The sequence below is a fragment of the Chlorocebus sabaeus genome, chromosome 12 (genome assembly GCF_047675955.1).
Source record: "Chlorocebus sabaeus isolate Y175 chromosome 12, mChlSab1.0.hap1, whole genome shotgun sequence".
NCBI lineage: Eukaryota > Metazoa > Chordata > Mammalia > Primates > Cercopithecidae > Chlorocebus > Chlorocebus sabaeus.
This window is the reverse complement of record NC_132915.1, coordinates 1,804,452-1,823,901: the sequence shown is the minus strand read 5'-3', so window position 1 is coordinate 1,823,901 and position 19,450 is coordinate 1,804,452. Positions and strand designations below refer to the sequence as shown.

The following is a 19,450-nucleotide window of genomic DNA, read 5'->3' as shown; positions in this document are numbered from 1 at the left end:
GGTGAAGTTTTCAGTCTGAAATTGCACTGTGAGGAGACTTCCATTTTGGCGTGGCGGCTTTTTCAGAATCCTGCTTTCTTGCAGTTTTTCAAAGTACGCTAGGATCTGATCATCTGCATCTCCGTAGTGAGCTTCCCAGCACCTCCTTGGCCTTGGGCACCGCTGCTGGTTTCGGGCTGTCTCTTCTCTCCTGACCGGTGCTAAGGGATGTCTTAGGGTAACACACACACCGCAACTCCAGACTCCACGCGAGCCCACTCAGCCTCTTACTTGCTTTCATCGCTTTCAGGTTTGCATTTCAGGCTTGCTTTTTTTCAGCCACCAAACCTCTATTCCGAGTTGAAAATATAATTTAAAAATTATTACACTTTGAAATGTTTTGTTAAGAAGCCAATAGAAAGGTGAAAGGGCCAGTGCCAACCATAGTCCTGAAAGACGCTGTAAACCAGCAGTGCCCAACCTTTTTGGCACCAGGGACTGGTTTCTTGGAAGACAATTTTTCCATGGCTGGAGGATGGGTAAGGATGGTTTTGGGATGAAACTGTTCTACCTCAGATCATCAGGCATTGGATTCTCATAAGGAGCACGCAACCTACATCCCTCAAATGTGCAGTTCACAGTAGGGTTTGCGCTCCTATGAGAATCGAATGCCTCCTGATCTGACAGGAGGTGGGGCTCAGGTGGTCATGCTTGCTAACCTTTTGCTGTGCACCTCGGTTCCTAACAGGCTGTGGACTGGTACCGGTCCGTGGTCCAGGGCTTGGGGACCCCGGCTATAAACCAGAGTGTCTGAGATGGGTCTCAATCTATTTAGAGGTTCATTTTTCCAAGGTTGAGGATGCACTTGGGGAAAAAGAGACACAAGTCACAGTAGGATCTGTGGCCTGTGCTTTTTCCAAGGAGAATTTTGAGGACTTCAATATTTAAAGGGGAAAGGGTGGCAGGAGGGGCAGAGGGAAAGAAAAAAAAGGGAGGGAGGGTATGTCAGGAGGTGAGAGGTTACATTCTTGTAAGGTGAGTGAGTCCTACCTTCTTGCAAGATTTGGATTAGTGCTCACTGAATCCACATGTTACATGTGAAAGGAGAGGTCGAAGAACAATTACTCATTTGTCTGACTTTCAGCAAATCTGCATTTTACATAAGATAAAAGCAAGCATACGGAGAAGAAGGAGGCAATCACGCATTTGTCTTGGAGTGGGCAGAGGGATGATTTCTAGTTCTGTCTTTGCCCAGTACCTGTTTAAGATAAGCTATTAATTTACATCATCATGTGGGCATGGTGGCTCAAGCCTGCAATCCCAGCACTTTGGGAGGCCGAGGTGGGCAGATCACTTGAGGTCAGGCATTCGAGACCAGCCTGGCCAACATGGTGAAACCGTGTCTCTACTAAATATACAAAAATCAGCCAGGCGTGGTCGTGTGCCCCTGTAATCCAAGCTACTTGGGAGGCTGAGGCACGAGAATCTCTTGAACCCGGGAGGTGGAGGTTACAGTGAGCCAAGTCTGTGCCATTACACTCTAGCCTGGGTGACAGTGCAAGACTCCGTCTAAAAAAAAAAAAAAAAAAAAAAATTCAGGGTGAAATTCAGCAGAACTCTATTTTAGGGTGAAGATTTTGGGACCTGCAAGGAAGTTCCTTGTGAGCAATTTGTGAGGGAGGCCACGTGGGGAGATATGTGGCCCTCTCTCTTTGCAGCTATCTATAGAGGAACAGAATGGAAGGCTTTTGTGTGACTCAGTTTCCAGACTTAACTTCTCCCTTTGGCCTCGTGAGTTTGGGGTTCTGAGATTTAATTTTCCTTTCACAACACTATCCTGAATGCCATAACCCCCAAAAGATCTAACTTCCAAAAATTATAATCCTGAAAGAGTAGAGTCTCAAATGTTGAAATCCTGAAGGCTGAATTCTGGGGAAGGGATTGTGTATTTCGGTTGTATGCAGGATAGTTGCCTCATGTCAGGTGGATGCAACTAAATAACAAAATTACTTTGTTACTGTCTTCATTTGGAAACTTAAGTATGGTTTAAGACGATGCTGTGGGTGCCAAGTTGACAAGCAGGGGGAATTGTGGAGTTAATTTCAGGTATCAACTCGACTGGATTGAGGAGTACCTGGGAGCCCAGTGAAGCTTTATTGTAGTTGTGTGTCTATGTGTGTACGTGTGTGTGGAAACCCACAGGAGATTGTCGTGCAAGTCTGAGTGGACCAGGTGGGGAGGATTTGCCCTCATGGTTGGCAGGCACCAGCCAATTGGCCATGACGCGGAGAGATCAAATACAGAAGGCGAATCCATCCCTCTTTGAAATCTGGGACAGACTTTCTTCTGCTGCCTTGGACATCAGAACTCCCAGCTCACTGGCCTTGGGAATCCAGGGCTTCCACCAGCAGTCTGTGGTCAGGAAGCCTTTGGCCTTGGACTGAGAGTTACACCAAAGGCTTCCCTCGTTCTGAGGCCTTTGGACTTGGTCTAAGCCATGCTACTGGCATCTCAGGGTCTCCAGCTTGCAGATGGCCTGTCTTGGGACTTTTTAGCCTCCATAATTGTGGGAGCCAATTCCCCTGATAAATCCCCTCTCATATATCTATACCTGTGTATTCTGTTGGTTCCATTCCTCTGGGGAACCCTGACTAATACAGATTCCTTTATTGAGGAAGCCAAATATCATTCCTTCCTACTGTATTCCTAAGAACACAACAGAAGAGATCCGTGAAAGTATTCTCTCACAAACGGGCTGTGAAAGATAGAAGTTTAAAGGCTAGTTATCATTGGTGCCGCGAAAGCAGAACATTGCTTAACTGCAGTGGCTGAGCAGTTATCAAACTTGCAAATGGACAGCGTATGCTTACACAATCCGCGGACCACAGCCACTCTCCAGGTACCAGTGCAGGAGTGTTCTGAAGATCAGAGATGTGAAAATGCAGGGGAGAAATATAAGAAATCTAGACTGGACACAGTGGCTCATGCCTGTAGCCCCAACGCTTTGTTTGGGAGGCTGAGGTGGGAGGATCACTTGAGGCCAGGAGTTTGAGACCAGCCTGGGCAACATATGAGAACTCATTTCTACAGAAAAAAGTTAGGCAAATATGGTGGCATGTTCTTACAGTTCCAGCTACTCAGGAGGGTGAGGCAGGAGGATTGCTTGAGCCCAGGAGTTTGAGGCTGCAGTGAGCTATGATGGCACCACTGCACTCCAACCTGGGCAACAGAGGGAGAACCTGTCTCTAAAAAAAGTATGTATATAAAAAAGTGTGTATTTATATATATATAAGTGTATATGTGTATGTGTGTGTGTGTATATGTAAATCTCTCCTGCCAAATTATTCAATGTTGTAGAATTTCTGTCCCTTAAAAGATATAAATAATGTCTTTTTTTTTTTTTTTTTTTTTTGAGGTGGAGTCTCACTCTGCCCAGGCTGGAATGCAGTGACGCGATTTCATCTCACTGCAACCTCTGCCTCCTGGGTTCAAGCGATTCTCCTGCCTCAGCCTCCTGATTAGCTGAGATTATAGGTTCCAGCCACCATGCCCAGCTAATTTTTGTATGTTTAGTAGAGATGGAGTTTGCCCAGGCTGGCACTCTATGAGTTCTTAGGAGTGAGTTCTTCCCAGAGATGATGAGGATGAGGTTCCTTGGAATTCTTTGAAATCTGGAATTATAAGAGAATGATGTGCTTGGGTACCATTGTGGATGGTGGAAGGAATGCAAAAGTGGCCTGTGAATATTTGAACGTTTGTGTTGAGTTTCTATATTTGTTGGGGCAGGGAACAGTAATCAGTAACAAGGTGTAAACTAGGTCATTTGAGTTTTGTTTGTGACTGCCTCAATGTTGGGTAAGGCAGTTATTTTTGTGCTGTTTTTAGAACAGGAAGAAGAAACCTTTGAGCCGAGGTTCTGGTCCAGGAGTTTCTACTTGGGCACCTCCACCCTGGGGGCCCTAGAAGCAGAACACTCAGCCGGCCTGTGTTGTCTGAATAAATGTGCATCAGATGTATGTGCTGTTATGTTTCAAATGTACACTGATAATATCATGACTTCAAAATACAGAGCGGGCTGGGCGTGGTGGCTCACACCTGTAATCCCAGCACTTTGGGAGGCTGAGGTGGGAGGATCACCTGAGCCCAGAAGGCAGAGACTGGGATCACCTGAGCCCAGAAGGCAGAGACTGGGATCACCTGAGCCCAGAAGGCAGAGACTGGGATCACCTGAGCCCAGAAGGCAGAGACTGGGATCACCTGAGCCCAGAAGGCAGAGACTGGGATCATCTGAGCCCAGAAGGCAGAGACTGGGATCACCTGAGCTCAGTGAGTTGTGATTTGTGCCACTGGACTCCAGCCTGAGTGACAGAGTGAGACCCTGTCTGAAAAATATATAGAATGGAAAGAAAGGTTACTAAGAATTCAGCAATACTTTTAAATATTGTTGTATTTTATTAATCTACAGATAGTAAAACCAAAGCTAGTCATGTGGAGGTTGATATTTTCAGTATTAAAAGGGGTGTGGTTTCTCTTGTACTGAGTACTGAGTTAACGAAGGTTCTTTTAGTTCAGAGTCTTGGTTTTGGCCAAAGAACTATACAAGTGGTTTTTTGCATATAGAAATAGATTCTTTTAAAAAATGTAATATACTACGACTTTGAGCCCAGTGGTTCTATATTTGCCCTCTCTGGGGACATCTAGTGGGTATATTAAGAAGTGCAAGCTGGGAGTGGGGTAATGCCTATAGTCCCAGCACTTTGGGAGGCTGGGGAGGGAGGATTGCTTGAGCTACAGAGTTCCAGACCAGCCTGGGCAAGACAGCAAGACTCTGTATCTAGAAAAATTTAAAAATTAGCCAGGTTTAGTGATGTGTACCTGTAGTTCCAGCTACTTGAGAGGCTGAGGTAGGAGGATTGCTTGAGCCTGGGAGGTGGAGGCTGCAGTGAACCATGATCACACCACTGCACTCCAGCCTGGGCAAAAGAGTGAGACCCTGTCTTTAAAAAACAGAAAAGAAAACAGAAGTGCAGCTCTTCGTCTAGCCGCCTATCTGTTGCTAAGGAGGATGGCTGCTCATTGAGGCTCACTCCAGAATGTTAGGGAGGGGTTCTCCTCCCTGGCGCAGCCCAGCTGGTGAGTGATGTCCTCGTCACCCACACTCATGATAGACGGGTGCTGGGATCTTAGATCCGTGATGTCTTCTGATTCTGAATGCAGGCTGAGGTGGCTTCACTAAGATGGAGCCGGGTGTGATGGCACATATCTGTAAGCCCAGCTACTTGGAAGACAGGTGGGAGGATCCCTTGAACCCAGGCATTCATGTCCAGCCTGGGTAATACAGGCAGACCTTGTCAAGAGATAAGGTTCCCCCCAACCCTTTTTTAAGAAAAAAAAAAAACGTAGGGTGGAGAAAATGTTGCATGACTGGAACCCTGGAGTTGGAATTTTAAAGCAAAAGTGGAAATAAAGAACATCCATGCTGTCCTTGGTTGAAGGCTGCACTGGTGCGTACGCGGCCTGCAGGAAGCTCCTCTCTTGCCCCTGCGTTGGGCTGAGCCCTGCGCTGTGCTCCCACTGCTGCGCAGCTCTCTCCTCTGAGCTGGGTCTGAGCGGCTCCGGGGCCCTGTGCTGTGCTCCCGCTGCTGCGCAGCTCTCTCCTCTGAGCTAGGTCTGAGCGGCTCCAGGGCCCTGTGCTGTGCTACTGCTGCTGCGCAGCTCTCTCCTCTCAGCTGGGTCTGAGCGGCTCCGGGGCAGGTGCTGTGAATGGGATGGTCCCCTCCGATGGCCAGGGCCTGGCAGAGCAGGCACTCAGTGGCATCAGTTTGAGTTTTCAAATTTTTTCATTTTATGCATAAATAGGATTATTTATAACTCCTGGGAATCTAAATTAATGTTAGATTTATTAAAATTATAACAATTTGAGAAACTTGGATTTTTTTTTTGAGACGGAGTCTTGCTTTGTCCCCCAGGCTAAAGTACAGTGGTGCGATCCTGGCTCACTGTAACCTCTGCCTCTTGGGCTCAAGCGATTCTCCTGCCTCAGCCCCCTAAGTAACTGAGACTACAGGTGCCTGCCACCACACCCAATTTTTTGTATTTTTAGTAGAGACAGGGTTTCACTGTGTTGGCCATGTTGGCCAGGATCATCTCACTCTCTGCCTGCCTTGGCCTCCCAAAGTGCTGGGATTACAGGCATGAGCCACCATGCCCGTCCGAAATTTGGATTTTTTTTCTTAAGCCTTAAAGTTCAACTTACAAATATTATTGCCTTATTTATAAGGCTAACAATTTTTCTATAAAAGAACATTTACTTTCGTTATTTGATAAATAGTTTATTAACTCAAGTTTAACTGATTAAAATCCCCTAAACAATGTACTGTAAATCAGTTCCATTTACAGCTTAGTGAATTAAAATAATTTAAGCATTTTCAACTGCTTTTACAAATGGGAGCTGCCTACTTTTTCTTCAGCAATTCCAACCCCTGAGGCCAATTAACAAAGCTAGTAGATTGCTTTCTGTACTTAAGCAACTGTTTGAAATCTAATAAACCAAATTTAGAAATGGGGTAAATCAGCTTCTTAAAAAACATTCAGGCCAGACGCGGTGGCTCATACCTGTAATCCCAGCACTTTGGGGGGCTGAGGTGGGCAGATCACGAGGTCAAGAGATCGAGACCATCCTGGCCAACATGGTGAAACCCCGTCTCTACTAAAAGTACAAAAATTAGCTGGGTGTGGTGGCGCTTGCCTGTAGTCCCAGCTACTTGAGAGGCTGAGGCAGGAGAATTGCTTGAACCTGGGAGGCAGAGGTTGCAGTGAGCCGAGATTGCGCCACTGCACTCCAGGCTGGACACAGAGTGAGACTCCGTCTCAAAAAAAAAAAAAAAAAAAAAAAAATTCAAATTCTGATGAGACTTCAACACTCTTCTTTCAAATTAAAATTGCAAGTCTAACATCAATTATATATTTCAAATTAGAACCAAGAGTTTCTTTAACTTTTCAAATTGTTTTAATTATAATGCACACAGTATTCCAAAGATTACAAAATTTAAGTTTGAAATTAAGTTTATTCTTCAACTTGTAAAGCTTGATATTCTGATTTTTTCCCTCTGCCACCTTTAGTAATAAACACACTCAGGCCAACAGAGGTTGTTATGTTGAAGGTCTGTGACCGTGATCTCCACCAGAGATTTAGCCTAGGACCAAGACCGAATGTTAAATTCTAGCAGGATTCTAGAATTCAATAAATTCTGTGCTTACCCAAGCACAGGTGCACTGAGCCCTTTGCTAGAGTTGAGTTCGCTTCTGTCAATGGGGAATCCAAGTTCCTGCCTTCAACCTGGGACTGATTAATTAATTAATTGAGACGGAGTCTCGCCCTGTCACCCAGGCTGGAGTGCAGTGGTATGATCTCAGCTCCGCCTCCCAGGTTCAAGCAATTCTGCTGCCTCATCCTCCCGAGTAGCTGGGACTATAGGCATGTGCCGCCATGCCCGGTTAATTTTCGTATTTTTAGTAGAGAGAGGGTTTCACCATGTTGGCCAGGCTGGTCTGGAACTCCTGACCTCAGGCGATTCACGCACCTCTGCCTCCTAAAGTGCTGGGATTATGGGCATGAGTCACCGTGTCCAACCTGACCTGGAATTTAGCTTTTCACATCTCACACATGTTATGCTCTCCCTGGACCTTCCATGTTTCTTTCTCAGCCGGTTTGTATTCCCTTTCAACATTTCATCATCTGATCTGAGTTGCAGCTTAGGTGAGGTTGCAGCTAATTTCCATCATGGCTTGACTGGAATTAGCTCACTTCTTTACCTGACTGGATTTGGCATTCTTTACCTGTGTATGTGTTTTCTTGTCGGGTGCTTGTTCACAAGGCTGTATCATTTTATTGGCAAGTAAGTATCAATACCTACGGTCATGTTAAGTGCCTGAGTTAACTTTGGTAACAGGTACAGTAGCCTTATCCACACGTGGCATCTGTTTCAATCTCCTCTGTCTGAAGGCAGCAATCACTCAGCTGATTTTCTCTTCCGACACCAGGGGTCCTCCTCTCTGGCTGCAGGTCAGAATCACCTGAGGATCTTTCATCTCATGCGTGGTCAGGGCCCCACCTCAAACCATGTGAAGCAGAACCTCTGCCAGGCATCGTTCATTGTGTGTTGGAAATGCAGCAGGCAGACGGGCATAGTGGCTCACGCCTGTAATCCTAGCATTTTGGGAGGCCAAGGCGGGCGGATTGCCTGAGCTCAGGAGTTCAAGACCAGCCTGGGCAACACGGTGAAACCCCATCTCTACTAAAATACAAAAAAAATTAGCTGGGCATGGCAGCATGAGCCTGTAGGCCCAGCTCCTCGGAAGGCTGAGGCAGGAGAATTGCTGGAACCTAGGGGTGGAGGTTGCAATGAGCCGAGATTGTACCACTGCACTCCAGCCTGGTCGACAGAGTGAGACTGCGTCCCTACCAAAACAAACAAACAAAAAAAGGTGCAACAGGTGATTCTGATGCACAGAGGATTAAAAACTCAAAGTCGGCCAGGCATGGTGGCTCACACCTGTAATCCCAGCACTTTGGGAGGCCAAGGCGGGTGGATCACCTGAGGTCAGGAGATCGAGACCATCCTGGCTAACACAGTGAAACCCCGTCTCTATTAAAAATACAAAAAAATTAGCCGGGCCTGGTGGCGGGCGCCTGTAGTCCCAGCTACTCGGGAGGCTGAGGCAGAGAATGGCGTGAACCTGGGAGGTGGAGCTTGTAGTGAGCTGAGATCCGGCCACTGCACTCCAGCCTGGGCGACAGAGCAAGACTCCGTCTCAAAAAACAAAACAAAACAAAACAAAAACTCAGAGTCTTAACTTCATTTAACATGCTGATAAATGAGAGATTTCAGGTCGTTAAACCTTGTTCTCCTTACCCCCAGGTTGTGGAAACATTCAGGGGAAATGTACAGAGAAAATGAGAAGGATACCTTAAGTAGAAGGTTTAGCTAATTCACAGCTGGACCATTTTCCTGTCATAAGACCAATAGCAAGATATCTTAAGGTGTGGGTTACAAAACCTTTATGATATGTGTTTCTTTTTTCTTTGCTTAAAGTGCTTGTGTGGGGGTCACCGCTGGCCTTAACCTATTTATTATTCCCCAGCGTAGTGAGATGCACACTCCAGTGTCTGCTTCCTTGTTGCAGGTTTCTGCTGATGTACTCCACGGTTCTGTGCAGCTATTACAATTCAGCCTTGACGACAGCAGTGGTTGGAGCCATCAAGGTGAGTGGATGGAGCCTTGGAAGGAACAACTGAGTCAAAGATTGGACTGTGAATCCAGATTTTCCGCTGAAGGCCGGATTTGATTTTGTTGGTTGTGGTGGTGGTGGTGTAAGAATGAGGGCTGTGACCTTTTCAGCTGGGCCTGTGTGATCCCATCTTACTTCTTCTTTTTCTTTTTTGAGACAGAGTCTCGTTCTGTCATCCAGGCTGGAGTGCAGTGGTGCAATCTTGGCTCACTGCACCCACCTCCCTGGTTCAAGCAGTTCTCCTGCCTCAGCCTCCCGAGTAGCTGGGATTACAGGCGCCCACTACCACAGCTGGCTAATTTTTTATATTTTTGGTGGAGACTGGGTTTCACCTTGTTGGCCAGGCTGGTCTTGAACTCCTGACCTCATGATCCACCCACCTCAGCCTCCCAAAGTGCTGGGATTACAGGCATGAGCCACTGAGCCCGGCCCCATCTTACTCTTCTAATCTACTGCATAGAATAGAGGGACAGATTGCTAATTTATGAAGGAGAGACAAATTACAACTTTTAAGTTGGGGGTGGCTTGGAGGGGTGGGTCTGGGAAAATGAAGTAAAAAGCTAAAACAAAACAAAACAAAACCCAGGTATCAATGATGAGTAAGACACCTTGTGATCCATAATTTGGTTTTCTGGGAGAACCTGCCCACTGAGAAGTGGAGCCCTTGTGGAGGTGCGTGCTGTGTGGTGAGGTCGGTGAGCTTGTGGAGGTGCGCGCTGTGTGGTGAGGTCGGTGAGCTTGTGGGCTGCTGTGTGGTGAGGTCGGTGAGCTTGTGGGCTGCTGTGTGGTGAGGTCGGTGAGCTTGTGGGCTGCTGTGTGGTGAGGTCGGTGAGCTTGTGGGCTGGTGTGTGGGTGTTTGTGTGTGTGGATGCATCTGAATACACACACACGCACGTGAATGAACAGCAGGAGAGGTGTTCTGGATTCTATTCCATAATTGCTTCATTTTTCTATTCACATGACGTCCTAGAGTGTTTAAAAACACCGCCTGCTTCAAGAATTCACCTGTCCCTTGGCTGCCCAGAGTCTCCTAGAATGCACGGGGCAGAGCATGGCCTGGAATTGACTGTCTCCACTCTGCTCAAGTTTACCATCAAGACAATTAACTCACTACTTGGCCCTGGTGTGCCCACAGATTGCAGTGTAGTGTCCAGTGCACAATCTGCAGTGCCCAGGGTTGGAAAAAAAAAAAAAAAAAGAAAAGAAAAACAGGCCAGGCACAGTGGCTCATGCCTGTAATCCCAGGACTTCAAGAGGCCGAGGCAGGCAGATCACCTGAGGTCAGGAATTAAGACCAGCCTGGCCAATATGGCAAAACCCCATCTCTACTAAAAATACAAAAATGAGCCAGGTGTGGTGGTGGGCGCGCTGTAGTCCCAGCTACTTGGGAGGCTGGACTGGAGAATCTCTTGAACCTGGGAGGCAAAGGTTGCAGTGAGCCGAGATTGTGCCACTGCACTCCAGCCTGGGCAACAGAGCAAGACTCTGTCTGAAAAAAAAAAAAAAGAAAAAAGAAAAAAAAAAAAAACCCCGGAAAACCTCACTACCCAATGATAGTAAAGAGTTAGGATCTGGCAAGCTGATGATAGCCCCACTCTTCCTCTTTCGCCTGCATGCCAACTGGAACGGGGAGAGAATAACACAATTTTCTGTTGTTATCAGACCATAATTTACTGCATTCATTTAGTAAGCCCCATATGTAATGGCTTATTTATTTTTCTGAGGCTGGGTCTTGCTCTGTTGCCCAGGCTGGAGTACAGTGGCATGTAGCTCACTGCAGCCTTGACCTCCTGGGCTCAGGCAGTCCTCCCACTTCAGTCCCTGTGGGATTACAGGCATGTGCCACCATGTCCGGCTACTTTCAAAAAATTTTTTGTAGAGATGGGATCTCACTGTGTTGCCCCCACTGGTCTTAAACTCCTGGGCTCAAGTGATCCTTTGACTTTGGCCTCCCGGAGTATTGGGATTACAGGCATGAGCCATCATTCCTGGCCTGTAATGGTTTTTTATTTTTTTCAGCCCCCTGTGAATATCCCTATGTACAAGTCTCTTTGCAAAGTAACTAAAATGTCTAGTTTCAGGTTTTACTATTTATATTTTCCCCTAAACATTTTACTTTTAAAATGACGAATCCTCTCTCTTTTTCTGCAGAATGTATCCGTTGCCTACATTGGGATGTTAATCGGTGGAGACTACATTTTCTCTTTGTTAAACTTTGTAGGATTAAATATTTGGTGAGTGGGAATTTTTAATGGACTCGCTTTGGGAAAACAAGAACCGTAAACAGTTCGATTAATATGTAAGAAGCAAAAGAGCCTAGAGAAGTCTTTCATGTTAAGCCGGGAGGCGTTTTGACATTCTAATTTCTACGATAATTTTACTTCATCCCTGGGTTCATCCTCATGCAGATCCATGGGGACATGTGTGATGACAGTTTGTGGGGCTGGGATCGGAATTTAGCTCACCTGTCTTCCTCACAGAAGGCCCCTGCGTTCTCTGCCCTCCTGTGAAGTGGAGGGTGTTAACCTTTGTGACCACTAGGCTTGGCAAGCAGGGGGTGTGGACTAACCCAGCTTTGAAAGGCATTTGGGGTCTCAGCAGTGGGATACTATTTAAGGCTAAGGGTATGTAGTTTATTCAGTAAAAACCAAGTGCTTATTTTCTCTCTGAGGTTCTGCATTAGATTTGATGACAAAGGCTCGTAAATAAGAGGGGACATTCTCATCAAGCAATCCACAAACTTGAGGAGAAACACAGATACTGGAATAATTCCCTCCGCGTGAAGCAGGCTGTATTGATAAAAACGCCAGCAACGGCTGTTGGAGCCCCTGGGAAATTCCCCGTCATTTATTTTCACTTTTTTTTTCTCCTTTCAGCATGGCGGGGGGCTTGAGATACTCCTTTTTAACACTGAGCAGCCAGTTAAAACCGAAACCTGTGGATGAAGAAAACATCCGTTTGGATTTGAAGAGCTAGAGTCTGCGGCAGGATTGGAGACTGACTTGTGACTGGGGGCCGGGGGGCATTCCCAGTGGGAATGTGAAGCCAGAGGTTTCAGATTCGTGACATCCACCCCCTGGGCAAGCAAGAGCATCTGCAAAATGCAAAGAGAACTACCTCATATGCATGCACGATGAGCCAATGGCAGTCCCGAGAAATGTACTTGGGCCACGCCTTACCGGTGGAAAGCAAATCTTTTCAAAATAAGCCACTGGGACTCGGTAGGTGGAGCCCCAGCTGCTCTTCTAGGGACCTGCGGGGCCTTCGTGGCATCTCTGTGCCTTGTGCTGGCAGGAGGTTGATGTGATGGTGACTGTTTTGTGATCAGCACCTTGGCCGTGATTCGCAAGGTCCCAGCCAAAGCAAAGGGCCGGTGGTTTCAGTTTAAACAGACATGTCTTTATTCTAATAAAATTAGTTAACTGCCAGTAATTTGTTAGCTTTGATGAAAGCTATGTTGGTATCTTTTCCTAATCATCAAAGTAAATAAAAAATCATTTCTATGTATGCCTCATCATGTGGTATTATTGAAGGCAGAAAACAGTGTCCGTCATTCACAATGTAGCAGAATGTGTCACCTTGAAGGGACAATTCCAAACTCCTTTATGACTGGAGGTTGGGGAAAGCTACAAAGTAACTCAATAGGGAAAAAAAATACTCAGGCTTTATCCTGTTTTTTTTTTTTTTTTTTTTTTTTTGAGACAGAATCTCAGTCTATCCCCCAGGCTGGAGTGCAGTGGTACAATCTCAACTCGCTGCAGCCTCTGCCACCTGGGTTCAGGTGATTCTCTTGCTTCAGCCTCCCGAGTAGCTGGGATTACAGGCATCTGCCACCACGTCCTGCTGATTTTTGTACTTTTAGTAGAGACGAGGTTTGGCCGTCATGTTGGCCAGGCTAGTCTTGAACTCCTGACCTCAAGTGATCTGCCCACCTTGGCCTCCTAAAGTGCTGGGATCACAGGCGTGAGCCACTGCGCCCGGGTAGTCCTGTTAGCATTTAAGCACTGACCTGTTTGTTTCTTCTCATCTCCCTCCAGGTTTGGTCAGGAGCTTTTACCAAAGGTGCATTTCCTCACATGCTCACCTACCTCCAACCCCTGGTGTACAGGAAGGAAGCCGAATGGATAGGGTGCCTTTTCCCGCCCTGTGTGGAAATGGGTGTCCCCGCTGGAATTGGGAGTGCAGGGTAGAGCCCCAGTCTGGGAGTCAGGAGCCAGACTAACTAATCTTGTCTCTACTACTAAACTCGGGAGACCTTTCCCAAGTCACTTTGCCTGTCGTGGCCTCTAGTATTTTGATCTGTAAAATTCAACTAGATCTCTAAATCCTTGCGAGCGGCAACTTTCTGAGTTTCGAGAAGCTGAGCCAGACCTGGAGCAGGCCAGCACAGGAAGGAATCGTGTGGATTTTTATGTGGCTGGGTGCGGTGGCTCACGCCTGTAATCCCAGCACTTTGGGAAGCTGAGGTGGGAAAATCGCTTGGGCCCGGGAGTTTGAGACCAGCCCAGGCAACATGGTGAAACACCATCTCTTCAAAAAAAAATTAGTCAGGCGTGGTGGCGCGCACCTCTGATCCCAGCTACGGGGGAGGCTGAGGTGGGAGGATTGCTTGAGCCTGGGAGGTTGAGGCTACAGTGAGCTGTGATCACGCCACTGCACTCCAGCCTGAGTGACAGGGTGAGACCTTGTCTCAAAAAAAAAATTTTTTTAATTGTGGTAAAGTACACGACAGAATTGACCATCCTAACCATTTTTAAGTGTATACGGTCCAGCAGGAGTAAGCATACTGATTGTACAACCTACCTCCAGAGCTTTTTCGTCTTGCAAAACTGAAACTCTGTACCCATGAAACAAGAACTCCCCATTTCCCCATCCCCCAGTCCCCTGGCAACCCCCATTCTGCTCTCTTTGTGAGTTTGACTATTCGAGATCCCTTATATAAGTAGAATCACATAGTAGTGGTGTTTTTGTGACAGGTTTATTCACTTAGCATCGTATCGCCAACGTTCGTCCGTGTTGTAGCAGTGTGTCCTTCGTTACGTGGGAATGTGTGTTGTGGGTTTGCTGCATCTGTGTATCCAGTCATCTGCTGATGGACACTTGGCTTGCTTCAACCATTTGGCTATTATGCATAATGCTGCTATTAATATGGGTGTACAAATACGTCTTCAAGACTCTGCTTTCAGTTTTTTTAGATACATGCCTAGAAGTGGAATAGCTGGATTCTGTGGTCATTCTATTTTTAATTTTTTGAGGAATTGCTATGCTGTTTTCTATAGTGGCTGCACCATTTTACATTCCTGCCATCAAGGGTTCCAATTTCTCCACAACCTCAATAACATTTGTTATTTCCTGTTTCATTTTTTACTAGTAGCCATCATAATGGATGTTTTAAAAAATTTATTTTTATTTTATTTTGTTTTTAGAGATGGGGTCTCACTATGTTGCCTAGGGTGGTCTGCAGCTCTTGGGCACAAGTTATCCTCCTACCTCAGCCTCTAGGAGTAGCTGGGACTATAGGCTACTGTGGCTGTGTTTTGGTTTTGATTCTTATTTCCTTAATTAATCGATTAGTGGTGTTGAGCATTTTTTCATGTACTCGTTGGCCATTTGTTTATCTTCTTAAATAAATGTCTATTCAAATCCATTGCCCATTTCTTAATCAAGTTGTTTGTTTTATTGTTGTTGAGTTGTAGGAGTTCTTTACTGTTTCAATATGCTTTAAAATTTATTTTATTATTATTATTTTTGAGACAGGGTCTCACTTTGTCCCCCAGGCTGTAGTGCAGTTGCATGATCTCAGCTCACTGCAATCTCCACCTTCCAGGCTCAAGCGATCCTCCCACCTTAGCCTCCCGAGGAGCTGGGACCACTACTAAAAAATTAGCCTGCCAAATTTTAAATAGTTTTTGTAGAGACAGAGTCGTGCCCTGTTGCCCAGGCTGGTCTTGAACTCCCAAGCTCAAGTGATCCTCCCACCTTGGCCTCCTAAAGTGTGGGGATTACAGGTGTGAACCACTGTGGGCAGCCTTCAATGTGCTTTTAAGAGGCTTCTGGAGGGCTGGGCATGGCAACATGGCAAAATTCTGTGTCTACAAGCACAGATAAATTGGTAAGATAAAATAATTAAAAGACTTCTGGAGTGTAACCTAGGAGCTCCCAAACTTCTTTTTTTTTGAGACAAGGTCTTGCTCTGTCTCCCAGGCTGGAGTGCAGTGGCATGATCTCGGCTCACTGCAATCTTGAACTCCCAGGTTCAAGTGATTCTCATGTCTCAGCCTCCCAAGTAGCTGGGATCATAGGTGTATGCCACCATGCCTGGCTTTTTTTTTTCTTTTTGGATTTTTAGTAGCGACTGGGTTTCACCAGTTGGCCAGATTGGTCTCGAACTCCTGGCCTCAGGTGATCTACCTGCTTCGGCCTCCCAAAGTGCTGGGATTACAGGCTGGAGCCACTGCACCTAGCCATCCAAACTTTTCTTAACTACCTCCTGTTGCATCAACATACTTTTTGAATCCCAGAGACCAAAGATGCTAAGCAAAACAAACACAAACTAATTCTTTCTTTCTTCCAATTTTTTTTTTTAATCTTTAATTTTTATTCTTACAATTCCTAAAGAAAGATGTGTTTTAAGACTTTTACACCTGCTTCCATGTGTGGCCAGCAGAGGGCACCCTAAGAGCAGCCCACCAGCCCTAGTAACTGGGTTGAAAGTTGAAATGTTTGCTATACAACTAAAGAACTTGGGTTTAAGGAAGGAGGGAGGTTGAAGGAAGCTCCAATCAGGCTGTTGGGGGTGCTGCAGGTGGAGAAGTGGTATGGAAAGGCTCTGCAAACCCCATCAAGGCTGAAGAAAAAATGTAGGCCCAGTGACCCAGGTCTCCAGATTTAATTTTTCCTGGGAAAAACATTGTAAAAACCACTAGTGGATGGGACACAAAAGTTAGTTTAATTACCTTGATATTTTGCACACTTTTTGCCATGGTACTACAAATAGCAGTTACACCATTTGTTAACTTGGACTATTTCTTGCTGTTTTAATACTTTCTATATTAAGTATATCTCAAGCATTGGAGTTTTTTTACAGCTGAGGTTGATTAATAGGACCTAGTTTAGAGAAGAGTTAAATACATGTTTTTGTGCACTCAGGAAAATAGGGAAGGTACATTTGTTATTAATTTCAAAGTCTTTAGGCCAGGCACGGTGGCTCATGCCTGTAATCCCAGCACTTTGGGAAGCCAAGGCAGGCAGACACCTGAGGTCATGAGTTCAAGACCAACCTGGCCAATATGGTGAAACCGCATCTCTACTAAAAATACAAAAATTTGCTGGGCGTGGTGGCGGGCGCCTGTAATCCCAGCTACTCTGGAGGCTGAGGCAGGAGAATGGCTTCAACCTGGCAGGCAGAGGTTGCAATGAGCTGAGACTGTGCCACTGTACTTCAGCCTGGGTGACAGAGCAACACTCCATCTCAAAAAAAAAAAAAAAAAAAAAATTTAGTTGCTTTTTTCTTTGCACTTTTAGGGCTTGGTGACTTGCACTTGTGAGTCGTCTCTATTTTCTGTGAATGGTTGTGTGTAGTTGTGCATGCATTTTGTGTATTGGGACTTGCCACGGGTCTGCGGCTTACCTGACCAGCAGCTGCTGCTGCTCCGTGGGAGCTTTCAGGAAGCAGGGCACCTAGCTGCTCAGAATCTCCACCCATGTTCGTCTCTGTCATCACATACTTATGGAAAAGGAACGCATGCCCCTTGAGGATGAAGCTGGAGAACTCCAAGCCATTGCTAGAGACGTCAAGGATCAGGAAACACCATCCGTGTGCCGTGTGCATTCCAGCTCTGACCTCCACTCCAGGTTAAAGTCGTCACCAGGATAAGCCCTGAGGCTTCTGTCTGCCATTTGGGGTGCCTGCACCAGAAAAAGCATTGCTAACTTGGGGCCTCTTAGCAATGCAGACTCTCAGGGTACATTCACTGAATCAGAGCCTGCATTTATCCCAGAGGATTTGAGAAGCATTAACCACCCCAGGCTGTTGGTCCAGATCATCCTTTTTTTTTTTTTTTGAGATAGAGTCTTGCTCTGTCGCCCAGGCTGGTGTGCAGTGGTGCGATCTCGGCTCACTGCAACCTCTGCCTCCCGGGTTCAAGGGATTCTCCTGCCTCAGCCTCCTGAGTAGCTGGGATTACAGGCATGTGCCACCATGCCTGGCTAAGTTTTGTATTTTTAGCAGAGATGGGGTTTCACCATGTTGGCCAGGCTGGTCTTGAACTCCTGACCTCAAATGATTCACCCGCCTCAGCCTCCCACAGTGCTGAGATTACAGGTGTGAGCCACCGCGCCCGGCCTGGACCATCCTTTAAGTAGTAGGGGATTTTAACCTGGAGTTCATGGACAAGATTTAGTGAGCTGGTGCACACAGCTGGGGAAAGAATACATCCGGATTCTCCCTAACCTCTAACCAACATTTAGCATTTCTTTCCATTCGAATGTAGGAGAAACCACAGTAGTATTAGCTGTACCTGTGACTTTGTTACCAATAGAATTAAAGATATTTTCATATTACATTATGGGTTTCACAGAAAACCCATTTATACCCTACTTGTCATTTACTAGTTGTTAGACTCTCCATTAGTTCTTGTTATTCAATTGTTCATAAAGAGGCATATTTTTAGTACATCACATTAAAAAAATAGTGTATATCTGGTTTTTGGTAATTGGTTTCCTTTATAATTCTATGTATTTAATTTTGTGCATTTAAAAATATTATTCAAAGAAGGAGGCCATGACTATACTGCCATTGTGGTCCATGGCATAAAAGAAAAATAAGGATCTAGCCGGGCGCAGTGGCTCACACCTGTAATCCCAGCACTTTGGGAGGCTGAGGTGAGTGAATCACAAGATCAGGAGATGAGGACCATCCTGGCTAACACGGTGAAACCCCGTCTCTACTAAAAATACAAAAAATTAGCCGGGCGTGGTGGTGGGCACCTGTAGTCCCAGCTACTCGGGAGGCTGAGGCAGAAGAATGGTGTGAACTCGGGAGGCGGAGCTTGCAGTGAGCTGAGATCATGCCACTGCACTCCAGCCTGGGCAACAGAGTGAGACACTATCTCAAAAAAAAAAAAAAAAAAGTCTGTGAAGGCCGGCACAATGGCTCATATCTACAATCCTAGCATTTCGGGAGGCCAAGGTAGGCGGATTGCTTGAGCCTGGGGGTTTGAGACCAGCCTGGGCAACACAGTGAGACCTCCATCTCTACCATAAAGTACAAACATTAGCCAGGCATGGTGGCGCATGCCTGTAGTCCCAGCTATTTAGGAGGCTGAGATGGGAGGACAGCTTGACCTTGGGAGGTTGAGGTTGCAGCGAGCCATGATTGCAGTGAGCCATGACTGCACCACTGCACTGCAGCCTGGGTGACAGAGTAAGACGTTGTCTTAAATAAAAAGTCTATGCAAAGGTCAGATGGCAGCGTGAGGGGTCCTGTGGACTCATTCTTCTGTGAAACAAGCAAAGCTGGCAAAAACTATAAACAGACAAGTCATTAAAGTCTCCAGGCATTATACGGGCAAATGAGGAAACATTGATTCAGGTAAACGGACTAACACTTGGTAAGAACAATAAGAGGCTGTGGCATTTGAGACTGGACCCCACCCCTCTGTTTTCCTTCTCCCAGCATGGCTTGGTGGAAGCTCTGCCTCAGGTGGGCATAGCCAAAAAGGGATCATTCTTTTTTCGGTTCCTAATCAAGGGTTACTGGATCCAACTGGGAGGAGCAGACCACCAGAATTTCTCATCCCATCTAAGTTGAAGATGCTATGTCTTAAAAATTTAATTTAATTTAATGCAATTGTAAGTTCTAGGACACACGTGCAGGACATGCAGGTTTGTTACACAGGTAAATGTGTGCCGTGGTGGTTTGCTGCACAGATCAACCTATCACCTAGGTATTAAACCCCACATGTATTTGCTATTTATCCTGATGCTCTGCCTCCCCCACCCCCCTAACAGGCCCCAGACTGTGGTGCTCCTCTCCCTGTATCCATGTATTCTCATTGTTCAGCTCCCACTTATAAGTGAAAACATGCAGTGTTTGGTATTCTGTTCCTGCGTTAGTTTGCTGAGGATAACGGCTTCTAGCTCCATCCATGTCCCTGCAATGGACATGATCTCATTCCTT

The 19,450-nt window shown here is 46.1% G+C and overlaps 1 protein-coding gene across 5 annotated transcripts in view; it reads left to right on the top strand.

Annotated features, from left to right (window-relative positions):
- The window catches only part of SLC35D2 (solute carrier family 35 member D2), a 62,194-nt gene extending 49,421 nt beyond the window's left edge, over positions 1-12,773 (top strand). For all 5 annotated transcript variants that reach the window (XM_007969897.3, XM_037998698.2, XM_037998699.2 and 2 more), the window contains 3 exons: positions 9,166-9,244; positions 11,422-11,504; positions 12,147-12,773. In XM_007969897.3, coding sequence (XP_007968088.2) covers positions 9,166-9,244; positions 11,422-11,504; positions 12,147-12,246 — 262 coding nt within the window. In that variant the 3' untranslated portion in view covers positions 12,247-12,773. The remainder of the gene's footprint in view (positions 1-9,165; positions 9,245-11,421; positions 11,505-12,146) is intronic.
- Positions 12,774-19,450: the final 6,677 nt, after the last annotated feature.